This window comes from Nyctereutes procyonoides, unplaced genomic scaffold (genome assembly GCF_905146905.1).
Source record: "Nyctereutes procyonoides isolate TBG_1078 unplaced genomic scaffold, NYPRO_anot_genome, whole genome shotgun sequence".
NCBI classification, from domain to species: domain Eukaryota; kingdom Metazoa; phylum Chordata; class Mammalia; order Carnivora; family Canidae; genus Nyctereutes; species Nyctereutes procyonoides.
The window spans coordinates 15,940,763-15,968,283 of record NW_026575120.1 but is presented as its reverse complement, the minus strand read 5'-3'; the positions used below and the strand labels follow the sequence as shown (position 1 = coordinate 15,968,283).

Genomic DNA, 27,521 nt, shown 5'->3' with positions numbered 1-27,521 from the left:
TTCCCCTTTCTCTGTATCCTCTCCAACAGCTAACACTTTCTGACTTATTGTGGATTTGATGTGTATTTCCCTGATGCTGAGTGATGTGGAGTATTTTTTCATGTATCTGTTGAACATTTGCATGTCGCCTTTGCAGAAATGTCTGTTCCTGTCTTCTGCCCATTTCTTGATTTGATTATTTGTTCTTTGGGTGTTAAGTTTGATAAGTTCTTTATAGATTTTGGATACTAGCCCTTTAACTGATAAGGCATTTGTGAATAATATCTTCTCCTCGCTCCATAGTTTGTCTTTTGGTCTTGTCAGTTGTTTCTTTTGCTATGCAAAAGCTTATTATCTTGATGAAGTCCCAATAGTTAATTTTTCCTTGTTTCTCTTGCATTGGGAGACATGTTTAGCAAGAAGTTACTGAGGCTGAGGTCACAGAATTGGCTGCCTGTGTTCTCCTCTAGTATTTTGATGCATTTCTATCTCACATTTGTGCTTGCCATCCATTTTGAGTCTATTTTTGTGTATGGTGTGAGGAAATGGTCCAGTTTCATTCTTCTGCATGTAGCTGTCAAATTTTCCCAACACCATTTGTTGAAGAGACTGTCTTTTTTTCCATTGAATATTCTTTCCTGCTTTGTCAAAGATTAGTTGACCATAGTGTTGAGGGTTCACTTCTGGGTTCTCTATTTTGTTCCATTGATCTATGTCTCTGTTTTTGTGCCAGTACCATACTGTCTTGATGATTATAGATTTCTAACAGAATGCAAAGTCTGGAATTGAGATGCCACCAGCTTCAGGTTTCTTTTTCAACATTCCTTTGGTATTTGGGGTCTTAGTCTTGTTGATCTGTTCTACTGTTCTTTTGGTTTCTATTTCATTGATTTCTGCTCTAATCTTTGTTAATTCTCTTCTGCTGGGCTTAGGCTTTAGTATGTTCTTTCTCCAGCTCCTTTAGGTGTAAGGTTGGGTTGTGTACTTGAGACCTTTCTTGTTTCTTGAGAAAGGCTTGATTGCTATATACTTCCCTCTTATGACCACCTTTGCTGCATTTCAAAGGTATTAAACAGTTGTGTTTTCATTTTTATTTGTTTCCATGAATTTTTAAAATTCTTCTTTAATTTTTCAGGTTGACCCATTCATTCTTTAGTAGCATACTCTTTAACCTCCATATATTTGAGTTCTTTCTAAATTTCCTCTTGTGATTGAGTCCAAGTTTCAAAGAATTGTATACTGAAAATGTGCAGGGAATAATCCCAATCTTTTGGTAGCAGTTGAGGCCTGAGTTGTGACCCAGTATATGATCTATTCTGGAGAATGTTCCATGTACACTTGAGAAGAATGTTTACTTTATTGCTTTAATATGGAATATTCTGAATATATCTGTGGAGTCCATCTAGTCCAGTGTATTATTCAAAGCTGTTGTTTCCTTGTTGATCTTCTGCTTGGGTAATCTGTCCATTGCAGTCAGAGGGATGTTAAAGTTCCCCACTATTATTATATTATTATCAATGTGTTTCTTTAATTTGGTTATTAATTGGCTTATATAACTGGCGCTCCCATGTTAGGGGTACAAATATTTACAATTGTTAGAGCTTCTTGCTGGATATACCCTTTATGATATAGTGTCCTTCTTCATCTCTAATTATAGGCTTTGCTTTAAAATCTAATTGTGTGGTATAGGGTTGCTACCCCAGCTTTCTTTTGATGTCCATTAGCATTCCAAATGGTTCTCCATGCCTCACTTTCAATCTGGAGGTGTCTTTGGGTCTAAAATGATTCTCTTGCAGACAGCATATCAATGAGTCTTGCTTTTTCATCCAATCTGAAAACCTGCATCTTTTGATTTGAACATTTAGCCTATTTACATTCAGAGTAATTATTGAAAGATATGAATTTAGTGCCATTGTATTACTTGTAAAGTCACTGTTTTTGTATATTGTCCCTGTTCTTTTCTAGTCTGTATTACTTTTAGGCTCTTTCTCCACTTAAAGATCCCCTTTAATATTTCTTGTAGGGCTGATTGAGTAATCACAAATTCTTTTAGTTTCTTTTGTCCTGAATGCTTTTTTATCTCTTCTCTTTTAAATAAGAGCCATGCTGGATAAAGTATTCTTGGCTGCATATTTTTCTCATTTAGCACCCTTAATATATCATACCAGTCTTTTCTGGCATGCCAGGTTTCCATAAATAGGTCTACTATCAATCTAACATTTCTACTATTGTAGGTTAAGAACCTCTTGTCTTGAGAGGCTGTCAGGATTTTCTCTTTGTCTCTGAGTTTTGCAAGTTTCACTACTATATGTCCAGGTGTTGACCTATTTTTATTGATTTTAAGGGGTTGGGGTCCTCTGTGCCTCCTGGACTTATGTGCCTGTTTCCTTACCCATATTAGGGAAGTTCTCCACTATAATTTGCTCCAATATACCTCCTGCCCCCCTCTCTCTTTCCTCTTCTGGGATCCCAATTATTCTAATATTATTTCACCTTATTGTATCATTTATTTCTTGAATTCTTCCCTCATGATAGAGTAGTTGTTTATCTCTCCTTTTCTCAGCTTCTTTATTCTCTATCATTTTGTCTTCTGAACCACTAATTCTCTCTTCTGCCTCATTTATCCCAGCAGTTAGAAACTCTATTTTTGATTGCATCTCATTAATAGCCTATTTTATTTTGACTTAATTAAATTTTAATTCTTTTATTTCCCCAGAAAGGGATTCTCTACTGTCTTCTGTGCTTCTTTTCAAGCTTAGCTAGCATCTTTACAATCATTTCTCTGAACTCTAGTTCCAATATCTTACTTACATCCATACGGATTACGTCCCTGGCAGTTAGTACTGCCTCTTGTTCTATTTTTTGAGGTGAGTTTTTCTTTCCTCATTCTCTCCAGAGAAGAATAGATGAACAAGTGAACAAAATACTAAAATGGTAACAATGACCCCAGAGAAATATACATTAAACAAATCAGAAGAGACCTGAAATTAAAAGAAAAATTAAAACAAAAAAGAGAATATAATCAGACAAATGAATTGAACAGAGTGATACACTGGTTCCTGTGTGTATTTTGGTCTGTTTGTTAGAAAACTAGATCCTAAAATTGTAAAGAAAGAAAAATTTATATATGTACAAAAATAAAGTTAAATATAATGAAATGATAGAATATAATTGTAAAAATTAAAACAAAAAGGAAGGAATATAAACAAACAGATGAACAGAACAATACAGTAAATCCTGGGTATATTTTTGTTTGTTAGAAGAGACTACATCCTAGAATTGTAAAAAAGAAAAAATATATATATACAAAAATAAAATTAAATGCTTTGAAAGGGTACAATGTAGCTGTAGAGATGTTTCAGTTTTGGTAGGTTTTACATTTCTAGGAATTTTTCCATTCTTTCTAGGTTGTCCAAATTGTTGGCATATAATTTTTCATAATATTTGCTTACAATTCTTTGTGTTTCTGTGATGTCATTTTTAAGTTTTCCTTTACATTTCTGATTTGGGCGTGTCTTTCTCTCCCCCCCTTTTTTTGGATGAGTATGGCTAAAAGTTTATCAATTTTGTTGATATTTTCAAAGAACAAGCTCTTGATTTATTGATGTTTTACTATTTCTTTAGTTTCTATATCACTTATTTCTGCACTAATCTTTATTATTTCCTTCCTTATGCTGGTTTGGGGTTTTGTTTGTTATTCTTTTTGTAGCTCCTTTAGTACAGGGTTAGGCTGTTTATTTGAGATTTTTCTTGCTTCTTGAGGTAGACCTGCATTGCTGTAAACTCTCCTAGAACTGCTTTTTTTCTGCATCCCAGAGATTTTGGACTATTGTGTTTTCATTTTCATTTGTTTCCATATGCTTTTTGATATCTTTGATTTCTTGGTTGACCCATTTATTGCTTAGTAGCATGTCATTTAATTTCCATGTATTTATACTCTCACCAGATTTTTTTTCTTGTGGCTGACTTCTGGTTTCATAGTATTGTGGTAAAAAGATGCATGATATGACTTCAATCTTCTTGAATTTGTTGAGGCTCTTTTTGTGGGCTACTAAGTGATGTATTCTGTAGACTGTCCCATGTGCCCTTGAAAAAATGTGTATTCTGCTGTTTTAGGATGGAATGTTCTGCATATATCTGTTAAATTCATCTGGTCCAGTGCGTCATTCAAAGCCGCTATTTCCTCATTGTATTGCTGTTTGATCTGTCCATCAGTGTAAGTGTGGTGTTAAATTCTCCCACTGTTATTGTATTACTATTGATTATTTTCAGCTATTATTTCTTCAAACAGAAATTCTACTCCCTTTTCTCTCTCTTCTTCTAGGATCCTTATAATGCAAATGTTTCATGCTTGATGCAGACACTAAGTTCCCTAAGACTGTTCTCAATTTGCATTATTATTTTTACTCTCAATTTGTCAGCTTGATTACTCTCCAGTACTCTGTCCTCCAGGTTATTAATTCTTTCTTCTGTTTTATCTAGCCTATTATTTATTGTATTGGGTATATTTTTAATTTCATTTATTGTGTTCTTTATCTGATTGGGTTTTTTTAAATTTTTTTTTGTTAAGAGTCTCACTGATATCCTCCACTCTTTTCTCAAGTCCAATGAGTATCTTTATGATTACCACTTTAAATTCTCTATCAGGTATATTATTTACATCTGTTTTGGTTAAGTTTCTTACTGTGGCTTGGTATTTTTCTTTCATTTGGGGCACAGTCCTCTGTCACCTCATTTTTTCTAACTCTGAGTTTGTTTCTCTGGTTAGGAAAGTCAGCTATTTCTCTTACTACTGAAAATAATGGCCTTATGAAGAAGTACTTCATTAGTACTCTACAGTGCAGAGTTCCCTGTTCCCCAAGACCTCATGCTTCAAGAAGTGTCTCCTATATGTGTTGGCTATGCTTTGATTCTTTTTCCTTCAGTAAGGTTGTCTGCAGAGGGTCTCTTTGTCTGTTGTGGGCAGTGTTTGGTCTATGGCTAGGTGCAGCACATTTTAACAAGGTGGGTGGGTTTCATTTCTGCTTGTGAAATGAAACCTGCTGCCATACCACCACAGGAACTGAGGTCCCATAAAACACATGGGTCCATTGACTGGGTATTGGTAGGGTTTCCACTAGTCTTTCCTGGGGTGGAGGCCCATGGATTTAGGGCTGAGGCAAGCATGACCGGAAAGGGCCTCTCCTCTGAAGTGAGAGGGGTGGGGCTTGGTGTAAGCAAATTAAATAGCAACTGTTTGCACCATACCGTTTCTTGCAGATAGCACCATGTTTATACTGGGGGTTTGGGGAGTGAAATGGCACCTGACAGCTTTTATTCCTGGAGGTATTTTTCCATGATCTTGCTTCTCTGGACAATGCTCCAAGATGAGTAAATCCTTCTCCCTCATGTTTGTCTATGGTGTTTTTCAAACTGCTACTTCCATGCTGTAACTCTTTTGACTGTTTGTCCTGCTGTCTGAATGAAGACTCAGCTTCCTAATGCCCTCTGGGTTCAAACAGAGCCTAGCTGCTGATTTTTAAAATTCTAAGCTTTAAGTCTTGCTGATTGTAAGAATTTATAAAATTTGGCTCCTCTTGCTTTCAAAGCCAAATATTATGGGAATTTGTCTTTCCTGTGTGGGCTCCTCAGGGATTCATTTTTAAACTATATTTTCCTAAATTCAGTAATCTACCCTATAGCCATGATAAAAGATATTGTTTGTGTAAATCCAAATTTGAAAATAAAATTGCAAGTCAAAACAACCTCAAACTACATGAAGAGGTAGATAGATCTAATAATTACAGGGCAAAGAGAAAATAAGATATTAGTTAAATTTCAGGTGATTGGTGGAAAAAGAGTAGAATATTAGAATTACAGATAAAGGAGTAAATGGTTGATTTCTTAATAATTTCTTCACTATGATAGCAATTTTCTTATTCCCAAGTGGATAGTTTTTAGTAACTCTTCTTCTTGTATAGCCAGTAGATTACACCAAAAATTTATAGTAGCTGACACTGACTGGGCATTGCTTTCATCTAGATGTCTCCATATTAGTTTACTATACTTTTAGTGTTTTATTTTTTTAAGATGAGTAATTGGAACTTTATATTTTTCAGTTGCAAAGGGTTCTACTTCTCTGTGCACACAAGAAGTGAATATGCAGGATGATGATTTTGGAAACTGTAGAGGAGGATTTTGTAATTTTAGGTGTGTATTTAGAAAATTATAAATTTTCCAATTTTGTTGGTATGTTTGTACTGCAGAGAGTTGCTTAATGCAAGTGAGAAATAAATGTATTATGTACAGATAGATATTCATGTTCCACTTCCTAAGATTGTTTTGTTCTGAATAGCTTTTATCTGTAACATTTTCAATTAATTTCATATTTTAAACAGTTATTTCCCTAATATTTGCATCCCTAGTATCATATAAATACTTTTTTCTGCCTTATATTGTTAGGGATATCTTATGTGGAAAGATAGTTTGTCACTGGACACATTTAGAAATAATACCATTTAAAAAATTTGATATTCAGTATACTTACATGGAAGGCCATTTGTGTGTCTCTGCATATTTGAGAACACCAGCAGCACATATAAGAGAAGATATTACCTATACATCAAATGGCACTATGTGCGGTCCAGATAGGGTAAGTAAAAATTTGACTTGATAAAGTATGGGAGTGTATGTGTGTGTGTGTGTGTGTATGTGCACATACACACATATGAGAGAGACAGAAAAGACCTTAATATTATAATTTACATTACAAATTTTGGTTACTATATCATGATCTTAAGCTTTTTTTTTATTTTTTTGATCTTAAGCTTTAAAGTTCAAAATTTCTGTTGGTCAAAGGAACACATGCTTCAGTATCATTTTGTTTATTATGAATTTTGGTATAGTATTTATTTATTTATTTATTTATTTTTTTTAATAAATTAATTTTTATTGGTGTTCAATTTACCAACATACAGAATAACACCCAGTGCTCATCCCGTCAAGTGTCCCCCTCCGTGCCCGTCACCCATTCACCCCCACCCCCCGCCCTCCTCCCCTTCCACCACCCCTAGTTCATTTCCCAGAGTTAGAAGTCTTTATGTTCTGTGTCCCTTTCTGATATCTCCCACACATTTCTTCTCCCTTCCCTTGTTTTCCCCTTCACTATTATTCATATTCCCCAAATGAATGAGAACATACACTGTTTGTCCTTCTCCGATTGACTTACTTCACTCAGCATAATACCCTCCAGTTCCATCCACGTTGAAGCAAATGGTGGGTATTTGTCGTTTCTAATGGCTGAGTAATTATATTTAAACTTGTTTTCTCATACTTGAGAATATTAGCCTCTTAATTAGGCTAGGATCTGGTTTGCAAAAATTGATATAAACAACCAAAAAATAGGTGAAAACAATCTGAATAATAAGAACAAAGAAAACAAAATAGCCAAGTATTTAGTCCAGCAATTATTGACAGGAAGAATTAATTTGGTTGTAATGAAAATAAAACAGTTATTTGCTCATTAGCCAAATCCCCTAATTGTTTTTCCAAAAGCATAACAAATACTTGTTAAAAATTTGGTCCTCCCACAAGACACAATAAAGAAATGGAGTTTAAGCCTTATTTATTTTTCTTTTTCTTAAATAGCTTAAGAAACAAAATAAAGGACTGTTAAACTACTACCATTGAAAAATTGACTAATGTAAAACACTACTCAAGTATTTCACATTTGAATTTAGATAATTTACATTGAGATGCAAAATTTTAAGAAACAAAAAATAGAGAAAAATGGAAATGAATAGTAAATTTATCTCAAAATGGGAAAACATTCTCACATAAAATTAATGAAATAATCAAAGGGAACACACTAGTGCTGACTCCTTTATAATAGGTCATTCCGGGGATGCCTGGGTGGCTCAGCGGTTGAGTGGCTGCCTTTGGCCCAGGGCATGATCTTGGGGTCCTGGGATGGAGCCCGACATAAGTCTCCCTGCATGGAACCTGCTTCTCCCTCTGCCTGTGTCTCTGCCTCTCTCTCTCTGTGTGTTGCTCATGAATAAATAAATAAAATCTTAAAAAAATAATAATATGTTATTATTTTAAAGACATTTCAGACAAACTGAAAAAAATGTTTACTATGAATGTGAGAGATTAAATACATAAATTTATCAGCCAATTCAAGCATTCATCAATTAGGAGGGAAAAAAAACACTTAAATGGTATACATGTGGTATAACACACAAAAATAATTTGGTCTTTGTCCCTTATTTCTAGCACAGAGCTTCTAAACTCCTTGGAATTTCATGAGTGATAGGAATGTTTTTTGTTGTTCATAAAAAGCCTCTTTCAATCAAACTAATTTACACTTAACAAAGTGACAGAATGGGGCCTCTAGGATAACTTTATGATGGAGCTGATCACTAGTAAGACCAAGTGATTAAATTTTAGCTTCATCATAAGCTTCAGGAAGGGAAGTAATATGGTTAAGAGATTGAACACTATAAAAACTTCTGAATGATGAGATTTGGTGTTCTTGTGGGTTGGTGAAATAAATACAAACTATATGAATATCCAGCTAGTTTTTGTCTAATCAAATAGGAGTTAAAAATAATAACTGATGATGAGAAGCATAACTTATTACCATCCTAAAACAAATATAACTGGGCACATTCTTTCTGGAAAGTGATTTAGAAATATGTATGGAGTCAATATGTTATTACACATTTTATTGATTTTTAGAAATTACATTTTGTTACTATTTTTAACTCACAAACAGTTAAAATATAACATTACCTTAGTTTCAGGTGTACAACATAGGGGTTCAATATTTGTATATATTGTGAAATGACCAATGCAAGAAGTCTAGTTAACATCCACTACTGTATAGTCATGATATTTTTTTATTATATTGAGAACTTTCAAATTTTACTCTCTTAGCAAGTTTCAAATATGCAATACAGCGTTATTAACTCTTGTCACCGTACTATACTATACTCTTCATTGTGTATTTATTTACTTTATAATTGAAAGTTTGTAATTTTTGGCTCTGACACCCACTTTATCCACTCCCTCAAACCCCCATCATCGGAATCATGGGAACCAACCTGTTCTCTGCATCTATGAGCTCATATTTTGTTGTTGTTTAAATTACACATGGAAGTAAGATCACACAATATTTGTCTTTCTCTGTCTGACTTATTTCAATCAGCTAATGTTCTCAAGGTCCATTCATGTTGTCACAAATGGCAAGATTTAATTCATTTTTATGGATGAATAATATTCCATTGTGTATATTTGCTACATTTGATCCATACATTCATTCACTTCAGTTGCTTGCATATCCTGGCTATGTAAATAATTCTGCAATGAATGTGCAGGTGGATATATATTTTTGAGTTACATGTTTTCATTTATTTTGGATAAATACTTTTGGATATATGTTTTTGGATAAATACTTTTGGATATATATTTTTGAGTTACATGTTTTCGTTTATTTTGGATAAATACTCAGAAGTGGAATTGCTGTATTATGTGATGTTTCCATTTTTTAAGTTTTGTAAGAACCTCCATACTATTTTCTATAGTGGCTGCACTCATTTACATTTCTATCAATAGAGCACAAGGGCTGCCTTTTCTCTACATTTTCAAAAATGTTTGTTATTACTTTTTGTCATGATAAAAGCCATTCTAAGATCCTAGGAGAATAGGAGAAAGAATTTAAGGATGGAAAAGTATTTCAGGAAATAACGTTTGGTATGTCTCCAAACTTGGCAAAAGGTAAACACACAGATACAAAAAGCAAAGAACATCATATAGGATGAACCCAGCAAATCTGCAGCAGGATACAGCATAATGAGATTTCTGAAAATTAAAGGCAAAGAAAAAGAATCTTAAAAATAATGAGAGTAAAATAACATGTACAGGAAAAAATACAATTACAGTGGTAATAAGTAAAATAAAACAATATGGGACCTAGGCATACAAATGCCACAGAAGATTGCCATGGTTCTTTGTCCCACTGCCCCATATGACCACTAAAAGCTTTAGAGATCACTCCTCTCTCCATCAGTGATTCTCTGCCTGGGAAAGTCTGATCACTAGCTTATGCCCATCTGACCAATGTGCCTATGGAGGGAAAAGAAAAGAGTGAAGGAGAAAGAAAAGGGAAGGGAGAAGAAGGGAAGGAAAAGAAAGAAGGAAAATGGTTCCTACTTGGTTAGTAGGAACTTTAAGTTGGCAGGACTTTTTACTCCCACACCAATTAAAAACAAAACAAAACTGGAGTAGAATTCAGTGATTCATCAGTGTTACATGTCACACCCAGTGCTCTAATCCAGAAACCAAAATTGCACTGTATGTTAACTACCTAGAATTAAAAACAAACAAAAAAACAATTAATTGACAAACCTCCATATGACGGGGACTTGTCACAGTCTTCATTTCGGAAGTGGCCATTTAGGCTGTGGTACATTCTGTAGTTCAATTGGATAGTGACTCTCCTAGAGGACAGACCACTTGGAAAGCCTAAATTCTATAGTCATCATTAATTCAATTGCTTTAGGAAACAAAATACATTTCTAATTTTTCCCTTGGGATAAAAATGTTGTGTTGGCTGCATTTTGTAATTGAGAGAGAGGAGAGGTAAGTAGTGAATATAAGAGAACTACTTCTGTGGTTCTGTGGACAGACTTCCATGGATAATTCCACCTGTTAGCCTCCCTGCCCAACCTTTTTGGATCTTCTTCTCTGCTTTTCCTTATTACTCTGAGGCTGCAGCTCCTCCAGAGCATTGTGTGGCTGATCAACTAGGCTCTCTCTTTTATCATTGTATTTGATGTGGTCGCTTCCACACTGCATTTTATCCACCAGTGGCCTTCATTTTATTTCAAAACCCCAGGAAGTTCTTAACTCTCTCATCTTCTAATTGGTTTGTTCTGTTTCTCCTTAACTTACATTAATTAGGAAAGGGAGAACAATCATGACTGCCATGTCTGTGAACTTAAATTGAAATTATTCTATGATTGTTTAAAAAATTCATTAAGGATACATGTTATTTTCATCCGTTATTCTACATTATTCAGTTGATTTCAGAGTGGTCGGAAAGGAAAGACTTCTTTACCTTACTCTCATTAAATGTGGGTCCTTTGTAAAAATTATCTTGATAGGTAAGAAGAGAAAGAGGGAGAGAGGGGAGACTTTATATCTTACTTATTAACAGAAAAGAGGTCTCTCTTACTAATCACAATGAAATTTTAAATAAAACACATGTATTTAATATACTGAGTGCAAAGTACACCACATGGAGATAAGCATTATTCCAACAATGCAAGTTTGTTTAATATTGGATGTGATAGAAGGCTTTTTTGATTTTTTTTTTATTTATAAGACTCAGAACAGGAGAAATGTTTATTGAAGTGATTTCTAGTTCACACATGTAGCCTAGGGAAGATAAACACACCTCAGCACATTCATTTTACACTTGAAAAGGGGTATGTTTGATACATTTAATTATCCAAAATAAGATAAGCTAACTATTGAATAAATAAATAAAATTAACTGCCTTTTTCTTACTCATACCTTGTACTATATGAGAAAAATGCTTACATAATCCAGGCATTTCACTTTAGGAAATATGTATTTACTTATATATTCTTTTCTTTGAACCATGATGTGTCTGCTTCTGTGACACCCTTTGTGTCTCTTATTCAAAGGAGGAAGCTTGTGTATTAGTTTATATTCAAAACATCATTCCAGCCATTGCCCAGGGCTGAGTACTTTTATGGTGTCTCTTGCTTTTGCTGTCATTACAAAAGAGCCAGCTACAAATTGATCTGTTTACTTGAAGGAAACTGTATCAGAAGCATAGGTCTTAACTTTTCCTGGCTTATTTTCCCCCTAAGGACAACCCAATGAAATATGACTAGTTGGCTATTGCCTCAGGGACAATGTTTAAGGAGCACTAGAATTAAAATGGTTTTGTGGACAGGTAATGCTGGTTTTTCCAACATTTTGTCATTCTTGTTGGCTTCATCAGAGCACTCTCAGTAAATGAACAAGCTGATATTCTTTCCCTTATGGTGATAATTGATTAATGGTGATAGAAAATAATGGTTTTTAATAGTATTCATTAAATAGTAAATATTCTATCAGATAACTTGAGAAAAGCCAACAGATAACTAACAGACTCCCCGAAAGATGTTCAAATTAAATTAAAATTTGGATGGAGGAATACATAGAGCTTATATAGAAATCAGGTCAAATAAATAATAATTAAGATTATATCTTATATTGAGTGTGCATTTACTATGCACCAGACACTGCTTTTGTTCCTTTATGTCTAACAAATTATTTCATCCTTATACCGTACTTTTAAAAAATTTAAATATAATTGCTATTCCAAATTCAAAGATGGATAAATGGAGGTATGCAGAGATTAAATAACTTGTTTTAGCACTAATGTGAAAGATAAGAGATATTGTCATTAAAGTTGGAAAAATATTAAAAAGACAAGAAACATTATTATTTAGCATTGATCAATATGTATTTCTGTTCTTAAGGAGTTCTTGCACTGAATATTGGCTGTGTCAATAACTTATACATGAATTTAGGAATACATTCTCATCACATATAAAATGAAAATAAAAACATTTCCTTTGAGTATATATGAGTATGTATTATAAAAATACAAAGAAGGTGCAAAGAAAGACCCAAGCTAATTATAAATAGTCAGTACAACTTGCCTATTTTTGTTCTTATACCAATTAGTGTCAGTATATCAATAAACTCATAGCCGTGCTCCCTCATAAGAAAGAAATAATATCTCATTCTCAAATTTTTTTTGGTAAAATAATAACATGCTTTTTGGACTCCCAAATTCTTTTTTAGAATAAGTATGTGTCATGAATTCCATATTCATATTATATATTCATATTCATAATATATGACATAAATATAAAACATATGCATCTAATTTTTGTAGCAAGTACAATTGCTCAACTCTTGGCTTTATATTTACAGTTCTTGTTTGTGGTTTTAACATTTTAGTACTGTTACCTGGGACAGTGCTCTTCTAGGACTTCATTTACACAGAGAACAAACTGTGACTCAAAACTAAATTGCAGTGGACATGGGGTATGTAATGGTTATTTCATTTCTAAGTATAGTTATTTTAATTCGCATCAAAAACATTGTTCAAGATAATGAGGTAGAATTATTTGATACAGAAATTTGAAAATTTGCAGCTAAAATAAGGAAAGTAGATTCCATTATTTATACATATATATGGCATATATAATAGTGTTCAGTCACATTATTATAGGCCTTATGAGCTTTGAACTTTGTACAAAAACAATATAAAATATAGACTATTACATTAGATTAAGATTATGACAATTTGGAAATGATTTTATTAAGGATTAACTCATACTCATTTAACATACACGTAAATATTGCTTGTGGTTGAGTGTATGTGTATTGATAAATACTTGAACACTTAATATATTTATATTACACATAATATAATCTAATATTTTTCTGAGAGCTGAAATTCTTGCTTATTCAAATCTCTTTCATAACTGTAAAATATGCTATCCTAACCACAAATATAGCTACCATCTGCTATTATAGTATCATTGACTATATTCCCTATGCTGAACCTCTCATCCCGGTGACTTGTTCATCCCATAACTGGAACCTGCATCTCCCATTCTTCTCCACCCATTTTTCCCCTTTCTACCACTACTCTCCTTTCTGATAATCACTAGTTCTCTGTATTTATGGGTCTAATTCTTTTTGTTTGTTTATTCATTGTTTTATTTTTTAAATTCCAAATATGAGTGAAATCATTTCGTATTTGTCTTTCTCAGTCTGATCTACTTCACTTAGCACAATACCTCCTAGGTCCATTCATGTTGTCACAAATGGCAAGATCTCTCTGTCTCTCTGTCTCTCTGTCTCTGTCTCTCTCTCTCTCTTATGGCTGAGTAACATTCCATTGTTTATTTATATTACATCTATATATCCATTCATCTACTGTTAGCCACTTAAGTTGTTACCATATCTTTTCTGTTATAAATACTGCTGCACTAAACAGGAGTTTATAACTTTTCTAATTAGTGTTTTGGTTTTCATTGGGTAAATATTCAGTAGTAGGATTACTGAATTTATATATTTCTATTTTTATTTTTTGGAGGGACTTCTGTACTGTTTTTGATGGTGACTACCAATTTACACTTCCACCAACAATGCACAATAGTCCCCTTTTCTCCACATCCTCACCAATGCTTGTTTTTCTTGTTTTGATACTAGTCATTCTGACTGGTGTGAGGTGATACCTCATTGTAGTTTTGATTTGCATTTCTCTGATTATTAGTATAATTTTGGGGGTCATAATTTTATGCCTTTCTGGAATAAGGCATTTCAGTTCTATCAAGAAGCTTATCTACTTTTAGCTTTTAAATAAAAATTTAAAAATATATGAAACAAAAGAAAATATGACATTTGAAAGTTATAATAGCAACAAATTGCATGGGAATTTATTATATTACATTTTATTTTAAAAATATTTTCCACATTGAAATAAAAACTATAATATATAAATTATAATACTTTAATAATTTACATTGACTCACAATCAGAAAAATATATATAATTTTTATTTTGTACATAAAATGTTCTCATTTTTTATTTGGTTTTGGTTTCAGGTTTGCAATAATTTGCTTCATTGTCACTGTGATGTTGGATATTCTCCTCCACTTTGTAAACCATCACGAATATCACCAGGAGGAAGTATTGATAACGGGTTTTGGAATAGGGGAAGTTAGTATCTCGATGAGTGTGCTTCGAAGAGCTTTCTGCCATCACAGAAAGATGGTTTACATCGTCACAGACTATGTGTCTATCAAGTACCTGACATACGGATAGTACAACTAGGAATCTAAAAATTCCATTTTATTTTACTTTTTTTTAACTTTTATTTATTTATTCACGATAGACAGAGAGAGAGAGAAAAAGAGAGAGAGGGAGAGAGAGGCAGAGACACAGGCAGAGGGAGAAGCAGGATCCATGCCGGGAGCCCGACGCAGGACTTGATTCTGGGACTCCAGGATCATGCCCTGGGCCAAAGGCAGGCATGAAACCACTGAGCACCCAGGGATCCCCCATTTTATTTTACTTTAAGTAGCCACTTGTGGCTTGGTGGCAACGTCATTAAACAGTACAGCTCTAGATCATACTGCCAATCAAAATTTTTATATGCTTTTAATTCCAATCTAGGAATGAACATTTTAATAGATCTCTCCTTAATTTTAACCATGGTTGCCAAAACCATTTCTATATATAGCAGAATTTTCTAGATAGGTATAGTTTGATTATACAATAGGTGATAGTTTTATTATATACTCCAAATATTTCTAGGATGTTAGCTATTACCATGTTAGATAGTTCACAGCAAGTTGCATCTTTTAAGTTTCTCTTTTCAAAAGGGAAAGTTAATCAGATCTTCCATATCCATAGGATATGGATAGTAGATGGCACAAATCATTTTAAAATTTTATTTGATGAACATTCATGAACAAATATACCATATTTGTTTTTCTAAATTCACAATATAAAAATCTTAACAGTATAATTTCTTTAATGTTTTTCATCAATTGCACTTTTTTTTTCTATTTTACTTATATACATTATAAATCTGATAATGCTATTATATTTGCCTTAGACAATGGAATTTTTAACTTTTTGAATATAAATATTTACATTTACTCATCCATTTACTGTTTTTAAGTGCTTTTCAACTCTCTTTGGACGTTCAAATTGCATGTGGGTCATTTTCTTTCTCTCTGAAAAACTCCCTTTTTTACTTCTTTTGTTTTACTTTGTGATGAGCAATTGTCTCAAATAAAAATGGTTTTTATAAAAATGTCTTAATTTGTGAAAAGTATTTTCACTGGAATTAGAATCCTATATTGAGAATTTTTTCTTTTAGTTGTTCAAAGATGTAATTCAATTGTATCTTAGCTTCCTTTTCTGATGAGAATACAATATCATTCTTATTATTCTATTCATCTCAATAATATAATGCTTCTTTTATTCTTTGAGTTTCAGACTTCTTTTATATGTATTTTATATGATTTTCCACAGTTTCACTACAATTAAGACATTTCTTTTTTTAATATTTTATTTGTTTATTAATGAGAGATAGAGAGAGAGAGAGAGAGAGAGAGAGAGAGAGAGAGAGAGAGAGAGAGGCAGAGACACAGGCAGAGGGAGAAGCAGGCTCCATGCAGGGACCCTGACATAGGACTCGATTCCTGGTCCCCAGGATCACGCCCTGGACTGAAGGTGGCGCTAAACTGCTGAGCCACCGGCGCTGCCCAAGACATGTTTCTCTTTGAATTTATCCTGCTTGGGTTGGCTGTGATTCTTCAAACTATAGCATAATGTGTTTTGGGAAATTTTAAAAAACCTCCTAGCTGTTGTTATCTTTTTAAAAATATTTTTATTAAACATATTTGGGTTTTATAAATGATATACTGTGATATTCACTCTGTGGCATATAATTCAAGGGCATTGAAGAAATGCACATACTCTTGTTCTCACTGCCACAATCATGATACACAATAGATCTATTACCTCAAAATTTCTCTCTGGCTTCTGCTTTGTATTCATACCCAACTGCCAATTCCTGGCAACCAATGACCTATTCTTGTCCCTATAGATTTGACTTTTCCAGAATGTCATATACAGTACATATGAATTTGAGATACATTCCTGTTGCCATATGTTTTAATAGTTTTCTGGTTTTTTTTGCAGTAGGCTCCAGGCTTGAATTCACAGCGAAATTAAGTCTCGAGCTCTACCAATTGAGACAGCTAGGTGTTATTAATTGTTCATTCTTTTATGGTTAATGAGGCTTCTTTTTAAAAATTTTTAATTTAAATTTTACTTAGTTAATACACAGTGCAATATTGGTTTCAGGAGTAGAATTTAGTAGTTCAGGGCACCTGGGTGGTGTAGTCAGTTAAGTACCTGACTCTTGGTTTCTCCTAAGGTCGTGATCTCAAGGTTGGGAGATCAAGTCCTGTGTCTGGGCTCTGTGCTCAGTGCAGTCTGCTTAAGATTCTTCCTCCCCCTGTCCCTCTCCTCCACTCAATATCTCTCAAATAAGTAAATAAATGTTGAAATGAAGAATTCAGTAACTCATCAATTACATCAACACCCAGTGCTCATTACAAGTGTCCTCTTTAATACCCATCTTCCATTAGCCCCTCCCCACCCACGTCCCTCCATCAACCCTGTTTGTTCTCTACCCTTAACAAACTCTTATGTTTTATTCCCCTCTCTCCTTTTTCCTGCCTTCCCATATGTGCGTCTGTTTTCTTATATTTCAAGTATGAATGAAATCATATATTTGTCTTTGACTTATTTTGCTTAGCATAAAACATTCTAGCTCCACATTGTTGCAAATGGCAAGAATTCTTTTTGATGACTAATATTCCATTATATTAATATATATCTAAGTATATATTTATTCATATACCACATCTTTATCCATTCATCAGTTGATGAACATTTGGGCTTTCTCCATAGTTTGGCTATTATTGATAACACAACTATAATCTTTGGGGTGCATGTATTTGAATCTGTATTTTTGTGTCCTTTGGATAAATATCTAAGTAGGCTTCTATATTGAAATGATGCACTATAATTTCCTTATCCATTCACCCATTGAAAGGTATTTGGGTTGTTTCTAGATTTTGGCAATTATAAATAAACCTGCTATTAACATGCACATAGACCTCTCTTGTATGTAAGTTCTCTTTTTTTGGTTGGTAAATACCTAGGAGTAAGATTTTTGGGTCATTTATTAAAGTTTTTAGTTTTTACTTAGTGTATTTTTAATTTTATAAGAAACAAACTATTTGTAAAGTGACTATCCCAGCTCTCCTTCTTTCCATCATCTATGAGAGTTCCAGTTTCTCTGCACGGATGCTACACATTTCACAAGCAATTGATACTGTCATTTTTTTGTTTTGTTTGATTTTGTTTTCCCAGTTGCAGATGTCTAATAATATCCCCTTGTGACTTATTTAACTTTTTACATTGAGATAACTATAGATTCACAAAAAGTTGCAATGAAATGCAGATAGAAGTCCTGTGTAACACTTACTCAGATTCTGTCAGTGTTAACATGTTTTAATACTATAGCAGAGTAGCAAACAAGGAAATAGACATTATTAAAATACACAGCCCTTATTTAGATTTCACCAGTATACAGGCACTCATATGTGTATGTGTGTATGTGTGTGAGCACATATGTGTCTTTGTATTTAGTTTCATGCAGTTTTATCAGATGTTCAAATTTGTGTAAGCATCACCACAATCAAGATACACAAGTGTATCATCACTATATGGCTCCTAATATCACCCCTTTATATAGCTACACTGATCCCCTTTTCTGCCATTCCTAACTCCTGGTGACCATTACTTCTATGCCTCTATTTATGTTATTTCATGAATGTTATATATATGGAATCATACAGCTTGTATCTCTTGGATATTGGCTTCTTTTTCTTCCATTATTTCTTTGAACTATATCAGAATTTGTTGCATGTATAAATATTCCATTTATTTTTATTGATGACTAGTATTCCCTTGTATGGATGTATCAAACTATTGATGGACATTTGGGTGGTTGCCAATTTTTAACTATTATGAATAGATCTTCAGTGAACACTTGTGTAGAAAATACTGCACAAAAGTAAAATTTAAATTCCTTGGGAAACATCCTCAATAGTGAAATTACTGGGTTGATGGTGAGCCATTTGCAATTTTAAAAGCAACTGTCAAACTATTTTTCAGAGACACCATAACATTTGACATTCCTACTAATAATATATGAATGACTCAGTGTTTTGGCATCCTTACTAATATCCAATAATATCACTTTTTAAAGTCATTCTATTAAGTGTGTATTAATATCTCTTGTGGTTTTAATTTGCACTTCCCTAGGATAGTGATGTTGAGTATCTTTAAGATGTTTATTTGGCATCTGTATATTCTCTTCAGTGAAAACTCTGTTCATATATTTGCCCATTTTCTAATTAGACTGTGTTTTTTAAAATGTTGAATTGTCAGAGTTTTTGTTTGTTTCCTAGATATATATTTTATTAGATATCTGATATGAACGCATTTTTTCCATGTCTGTAATTTGTTTTCTCTGAGACCAAAACATTTTTTCAAAAGCTTTTTCTGAGGTGACAATTCAACATTTTAAAAAACACAGTCTAATTAGAAAATGGGCAAATATATGAACAGTTTTCACTGAAGAGAATATACAGATGCCAAATAAACATCTTAAAGATACTCAACATCACTATCCTAGGGAAGTGCAAATTAAAACCACAAGAGATATTAATACACACTTAATAGAATGACTTTAAAAAGTGATATTATTGGATATTAGTAAGGATGCCAAAACACTGAGTCATTCATATTTTTGTTTCTTTGTCAATAATTAATTGGACATTTTTGTGTTGGTGTATTTCTCACTTCTCTATTCTGTTCCATTGATCTCTGTATCATTTTTCTACTATCATTATGTTGGTTTGATTATTATAACTCTATGGTAACCTTTGACATTAGTAAAAGTGATTCCTACCACTTTCTTCTTTTTCAAAATTGTTTTTGCTATTCTAGGGTCTCCTTTCCATATACATTTTAGAATAAACTTATCTGTTTTAAAATCTTTGCTGTGATCTTGATACAAATTCTGCTAAACCTATGGAGCAATTTAGGAAGATATTGTAAATCTTTACTGTATATTATTGAACTTTCCAATCTATGAATATGGTGCGTCACTTCATTTATTTAGATTATTTTATGATTTTCTGCATCAGAATTTTATACTTTTCACCAGACACTGTATATGTCTTATTTTTTAAATTTTTATTTATTTTATTTAAATTCAATTAGTTAACATATAATGTATTATTAGTTTCAGATGTATAGTAGTAGAGTGATTCATCAATTGCTTATAACACCTAGGGCTTGTTACATCAAGTGCCCTCCTTAATGCTCATCACCCAGTTACCCGTCCCCCAAACTCCCCTCTAGCAACTCTCAGTTTGCTTCCTATAGTTAAAGTTCTTACAGTTTGCCTCTCCTCTGATTTTGTCTTATTTTATTTTTCCCTCCACATATGAACGAAATCATATGATAATTGTCTTTCTCTGATTCTCATTTTGCATAGCATAATAACTTTGGTTCCATCCGTTTCCTTGCAAATGGTAAGATTTCAATTTTTGATGGCTGAGTAATATTCCATTATGTGTATATACAACATATTTATCCATTCATCTGTTTGTGGACATTAGGGCTCTTTCCATATTTTAGCTATTGTGACCTTGTTGCTATAAACATTGGGGTGCACGGCTCCTTCAAATCACTATATTTCTATCCTTTGGATAAATACCTTGTGGTATAGTTACTGAGTCATAGTGTAGCTCTATTTTTAACTTTTTTGAGGAAACTCCATACTCTTCCAGAGTGGCTGTACCAGTTTGCATTCCCACCAACAGTGTAAGAGGGTCTCTCTTTCTCTACATCCATGCCAATGTCTGCCATTTCCTGAGTTATTAATTTTAGCCATTCCAACTAGTGTGTGGTGGTATCTCATTGTGAATTTGATGGGTATTTCCCTGATGCTGAGTGATGTTGAGCATTTTTTCATGTCTCTGTTAAACATTTGCATGTCGTCTTTGCAGAAATGTCTGTTCCTGTTTTCTGCCCATTTTTTTAAAGATTTATTTATTTATTTATGATAGACAGAGAGAGAGAGAGAGAGGCAGAGACACAGGAGGAATGAGAAGCAGGCTCCATGCCAGGAGCCCGATGCGGGGGACTCGATCCCGGGACTCCAGGATTGCGCCCTGGGCCAAAGGCAGGCGCCAAACCGCTGAGCCACCCAGGGATCCCCTCTTTTGCCCATTTTTGATTGAATTATTGTTCTTTGGTGTTGAGTTTGATAAGTTCTTTATAGATTTTGGATACTAGCACTTTATCTGATAAGGCCTTTGTGAATAATATCTTCTCCTCACTCCATAGTTCTTCTTTTTGGTTTTGTCAGTTGTTTCCTTTGTTGTGCAAAAGCTTATTATCTTGATGAGGTCCCAATAGTTCATTTTTCCTTGTTTCCCTTGCATTGGGAGACATGTTTAGCAAGAAGTTACTGAGACTGAGATCACAGAAGTGGATGCCTGTGTTCTCCTCTAGGATTTTGATGGATTCCTATCTCACATTTGGGCTTGCCATCCATTTTGAGTCTATTTTTGTGTATGGTGTGAGAAAATGGTCCAGTTTCATTCTTCTGCATGTTCTGTCAAATTTTCCCAACACCATTTGTTGAAAAGACTATCTTTTTTTCCGTTGAATATTCTTTCCTGCTTTGTCAAAGATTAACTGACCATAGAGTTGAGGGTCCCTGTCTGGGTTCTCTATTCTATGTGTCTGGCCCAGGACTTTTGTTTATTGGGAGGTTTTTGATGACTGTTTCAATTTCCTTGCTGGTTATGAGTCTGTTCAGGTTTTCAGTTTTTTCCTGTTTCAGTTTTGGTAGTTTATGCATCTCTAGGAAGGCATCCAGTTACATATAATATTCTCCTATAATTGTATTTCTTGTTGTTTGTTGTGATCTCTCCTTTTTCATTCATAATTTTATTTATTTGGGATCGTTTCTTTTTGATAAGGTTAGCTAGGGGTTTATTGATCTTATTCTTTCAAAGAACCAGCCCCTAGTTTTATTGATCTGTTCTACTGTTCTGATTTTTATATCATGGTTTCTGCTCTAATCTTTATTATTCCTCTTCTCTTGCTGGATTTAGACTTTATTTGCTCTTCTTTTTCCATCTTCTTTAATATTTTTACGTATTTTTCAATTTATTTCCTATAAACATGAACATCCTGAGTCACTTTCTTTTAGGTAAATCATTTCTTATCAACATACCACTGGATTCTATATTTTAAAGTTACAGAATTTTTTGCCTTTTTTTGGGGGGGGAAACACTAAATACATTTGCATTCAGTATCATCATAGTTGTTTTGGTGGTAATCCTGATTGCTTAATTTAGTGTTATGTATTTAGTTGTCTGATTTATTTATTTTGTACAGTTAGGACAGAACCTAATAGGTTTTTCTAATTTTCTGTAATGTTTTTATAACACCCAGAGAAATACTTTTTTTTCCAATTAATATAGTCAAAATTAGAATAATATCACCTTATGCAGATAATATGGAAAATATGGAAAATTAACCTAGTTTACCATAATTAATTGTTTTTTAAAAGTAACCGTTAGTTATATCAATAATTTTTTTTATTAAATTAGTTTTAAAACACTTCTTTTTGCTCTACTTTTAATAGAAGAAATATTAGATAAGAATATCAATTTAATATATTCTATGCAATTCATAGAATAAAATGTAATAGAATAAAATATATTTAGTAAAGCACATAACTAAAGATAAAAGATTTAAAATAAATGTATGTCAGTGATACAGATAAACATAGATATGCATACACATATGTAATTGTAATGGACTTTGGGGAATAGTCACAGAATATAGGAAAATGTTTTTACATTTGTTTATTTCTTCTCTTACTATATTATTTGAATCTCTAACTTTTATACTTCAAATTACTAATATGCTTTGAATATAATTTTTGAAAAAGTTAAAAGCTGTGTTTATGTTTTCAGGTGATGATAACAACCTGATTACAAAAAGACGTGCTTCTTTTCGAAAAAATAGCCTCTTGTTTGGTTTCTACATTTTTCTACCTCTCCTTATTATAGCTGCCATCATGGCTTTTAAATGGAATAAACTAAGATCTGGGAATCGAGAGGGAACAGCAACTGAAGGGTAAGTAAATTAATTATAATCTATATTTTATATTAAAATACATTATGAGAAGAATTCAAATTAATTTGAATTAATTCATAATATTGCAAGTAGAGATTCTTGGGTGGATTGTGTTAATGTTTAGAAATATTGACTCATTATATACCAAATTATTTCCAAATTTCAGTCAATTAGGTATACTTTATGTTCTTATAGGTCCAGAACTAACTGATACTCAGTAAATTTATAGGACCTTTCAAATAGAAAGCCACACTGGATATAATTGCTTCAGGAGCAATTGCTACTTCTCAAGCAACCCCAATTTCCTTGCATTGATGTTCAGTTGTGGCAAGGAGATTAATAAAGATAGAAAAGTGGGACGCCTGGGTGACACAGTGGTTGAGCATCTGCCTCTGGCTCAGGGTGTGATCCCGGGATCCCGGATTGAGTCCCACATTGGGCACCCTGTGAGGAGTCTGGTTCTCCCTCTCTTGTGTCTCTGCCTCTCTCTCTATGTCTCTCATGAATAAATAAATAAATCTTTAAAAAAAGATAGAGAAGCAAATTTTGGAATATAATATGTAGAAAGTGAGAAAAATATTTTTAAAAAATAAGATACAAAAAAAAACCCACCACAGAATATAGCCCATTTTATACTTAATATTGTTCTAATATGTGTTTCTAAAATTAGAATTAAGGTACTTGCACAGTTATTTTTAATTTTTTTGATAGCTTAAGTCTTTTATTTTAATTAAATATAATCTACATATGACATTCTATTAGTTTCACGTGTACAACATAATGATTCAATATTTTTATATATTACAAAATAAGCATTACAATATGCCTCATTAACAACCATCATCACACATAGTTACAAATTTTTTCTTGTGATGCAGACTTTTAAGATTTACTTTCTTAAGCAAGTTTTAAGTATGCAATACTGTATTATTAGCGATAGTTACCATGCTATATATTATATACCCTACTCATTTATGTCATAACTGGAGGTTTGTACCTTTTGACCCCCTTCACCCATTTTGCCCACTCTATACCCTTATCACTGGCAACCACCAGTTGCCATTCTATTCTCTGTATGTAATATATTCTCTGTATGTATGAATTTGTTTCTTTAGTCTTGGTGGTTGTCTTTCTCTGTCTGAATTATTTCATTTAAACATAGCTTTTTTTTTAATCATAACACCAATACAAGGCATAATTTTTCTTAGTGAATATTTAGGAAAATGCAGAAGTAAAGATAAAAAAGTGAATCTTATTGTTCCATGCTAAAGGAAGATGTCTCTTACTTGTGTAGATGGAGATAAAATAATATAAAATTTCCATCAACATCTGTATGTCCAAAATTAATCCATTTTATTTCTCAATTAGTTAGTAGCAAAGTTAGTCAGTGTATTCTGCATAATTTATACAGACATTTACATAATAATTATTATAATTTATATAATTGAATGATGTCTGACATAAGTCTTTTAGTGCTCTTACCTGGGACATCTTGGCAAAATCTGAATAGTCGCTAGAAACAAACCTGACTTTTGGAAGAAATGTTATAATAAGGGCTAATTGATCATGAATAAAAATCTGGTCATAGCAGCCAAGTTTTAGATCAATAATGAATGGCTTTAGGGCCACAAGTGTAAGTAATTATGCAGAGCTGAAGTCCAAAGGGATGGTATTAATGGATATTCAAGACATAGGTTATTCTTTCCATCACCCAAAGGATGTATGAATGAAATCATCTCTTCTTGTCTTTCTATTAATTCTCTCCAAAGTGACTGCTCTGCTTGCACATAATCCAGCATAACTATCTCAATCCTTTCTAGATTCACTTTCAAATAAAATACAAATAATCTATCCACAGCCAATGCTTCTTAGTTCACATTCTCAAGAGATATAAGAAAATATCTGTGTAAGTGTACTTAAATTCAGCCAATCTTCTCTGCATTTATAATTCTGAGTTAGGTGTTCAAACCCCATTCCATCATCTCTGGCCAAGGAATTGTTGCCATATAGTAGGAAACTGAACACAATGACACTCCTCCTCAACAGGAAGTTAAGTGTGTATAGGAGTCAAAGGAAAAAAAAAAAGGAGTCTATATAAATTCTACAACAGGTAACTATATAACTGAAAGATATGAAGCCTCATCAAGGACCTCAATAATGAAAATGAAATAGTTATTTACTTAGTTATTTGACAGAATAATAAAATTGGAACTATGATAATTTAAGAATTTGAAGATTTGCACAAAAATCATCATTTTAACTTTGGAGAAGCATTATCAACCATATTAATATTTCTGTCTTCTGTGTAGACAAAATAGAGAAAAGTACTATATGGATTTATGTTTGAAATTTAAAATGCCTCACATTGTTAAAACCTAGATTAACATTAGAAGAAGACCAAATGCTAGAATATGTGATTGCTGAGTGGGATATGAGAAGCAAAGTAGATACTGGTACATGGGAATGGAGTAAATAGTACAAGTCTTGTTTTTCTACTTCTCTTGATTTTGTTTAAGACTAGTGGAAAGGGAGGTGGGAGGGGAATGGGGTGACTGAGTGACGGGCACTGAAGGGGACACTTGAAGGGTCGAGCACTGGGTATTATACTATATGTTGGCAAATCGAATTCCAATAAAAAAATACAAAACAATAAGACTACATGTTCCCTAACCCTAAAAGTAATGCTATTTCTTTTATACAGAACTATATCAGAAGACAGCAATAATAACAGCACCCTGTCAGAGAGTTAAAGGTGAATTGAAGATGTCAAATTATTTAAGATTTTCTTTCATGAATTTTAAAAAATTTGTTAACAATACTTCACTATGAAGAGACAATTATTCCACATTCCATAATACAGATTCTTCATCAATGTCATTTACCAAAACAAACACTAAACGCATTTGCTAATTTTGTTTTTATTAATTTAGAAATTTTAATGTTAACTAAAATTAGCTGGAAATTTATTAACCAACAATTTTGGTAATGAGAAATTACTTTAAAGATAATTTGAATATGTTCTTAAACTATTTATGAGCAATTATGCATCCTGATCCCATACTTGAGGTTCCTATTAGTAGACTTACACAGATTGACTCCTGATGATTACATTTCTTCTTCACTAAGACTTTGTGGTTATTGTTATTCTCATACTAAAATGAGGAAACAGACCTAAAGAATTTAAATAATTCCATGTGTTACAGAATTTTAGTAAGTTTTGAGCTGGAGTTTCATTTAAGACAATAAGACTCCTGGGTAATTCTTAAGAACTCTACAGTTTTGACACATAGACTGATATATGCCTGGTGATGGGAAATGAAATTTACATTTACTGAGGATCTATTAGATGCCAGGCAAAATTGTAAATATACTGTCCCTCCAGAGCAGTAAGACAAGTCTTTGCTATAAGATGGCATAAAATTTGCATCTGTATATATTCAATATACATATCTATATATTTTCTGTATATGTGTGTAATTATATACATATGTCAGAATAATCTGTATATATTCAAAATTATAAGTCATATACATAAAAAATCATAATATTTGACATATTAGACCTATTACTGGAAGTAAATGTAAAAATTCAACTGCATTCTTCCATATCGGACTTTGTTGGAGAGTTAAGCCAATGGATCTCTTTCCCATCTGCCACCAAAGAAAACATTCGTAACTACTACTCTCCATGTTAAATGAGCTTATTTCTCAGTAGGGTTAATTGGGAGAGTTGATGGTAAAGGAGGAGATGAATAGTGAATTGTTTTAAATATGACTAAGTAGGCCCAATTCAGCAAGGGATATGTAAGCAAAGAATTGGGGGAGGTGCAAGTATTTCCTGAGTTTAGGTATTTGAAAGGAGGTACTTTACTTCCCAGGGGCAACTCACAGGAGGCTTTTATTTAAAGGTAAAGTGTACAGTGTAGCAAAGAGAGGGTAGACAAGCAAGGAGCACCACAGAGACACCTCATGCACAGGTTCCTTATTTTAAATTTTAAACAGCCCACTACAAATTCCACTGCCATTGTCTTGGCAAAAAGTGAAACCAGGGACCTGGCTTTCCCAGAGATAAAGATAGAGCTTTTCCATTCCAGCTGTAAATCAACTTTTTCTGACATAGGCATAGAGCTGGCAGAGGTATCCATGCATATACCTGGGCGGGAGCTTTCCAAGTACATGAATGATCCAATGAAACAATAAGCCAGGAATGTTTGATGAATAAAAGTCATGTCCCTTTAGCTGGAGCAGAGTTAGCAAGAGGGCTATGGTGGTAGTAGGTCAGACAGTAAAATTCTTGTAGGCTGTGGGAGATTTGCGGACCATCTGTGTTTTATTCCCTGTGAAAGGGGGAAAAGACTGGAGGATTAAAGTTTCAAGCACCTGACTTCCACTTTATAAGTCTGGTTTGTTAATAAATAAATAAAATAAAATAAAAGGTTGGTGTGTTGAAAATAGTCTGTATGATGGCAAGAGTAGAGGTGGTAAAACCAGTTAGTGGAGAAACTACTGCAAAAATCTAGGAGGGGAGGGATGGAACCTCTGATCAGGGATAGTAAAGATCGTTTTAGGAATAAATTTTGAAGGTGACCAACAGAATGAAATGATAGTTCAAACATAAAGTGTAAGAAAAAGTGTTTAAATAATGTTTAT

The 27,521-nt window shown here is 33.1% G+C and overlaps 1 protein-coding gene across 1 annotated transcript in view; it reads left to right on the top strand.

The window, feature by feature from the left end:
- Positions 1 to 14,936, top strand: part of LOC129515879 (A disintegrin and metallopeptidase domain 3-like) — a 196,489-nt gene extending 181,553 nt beyond the window's left edge. The window contains exons 16-18 of the mRNA XM_055335032.1: positions 6,078 to 6,168; positions 13,003 to 13,089; positions 14,661 to 14,936. Of these exons, the coding sequence (XP_055191007.1) occupies positions 6,078 to 6,168; positions 13,003 to 13,072 (161 nt within the window). The 3' untranslated portion in view covers positions 13,073 to 13,089; positions 14,661 to 14,936. The remainder of the gene's footprint in view (positions 1 to 6,077; positions 6,169 to 13,002; positions 13,090 to 14,660) is intronic.
- The last annotated feature ends 12,585 nt before the right edge of the window (positions 14,937 to 27,521 follow it).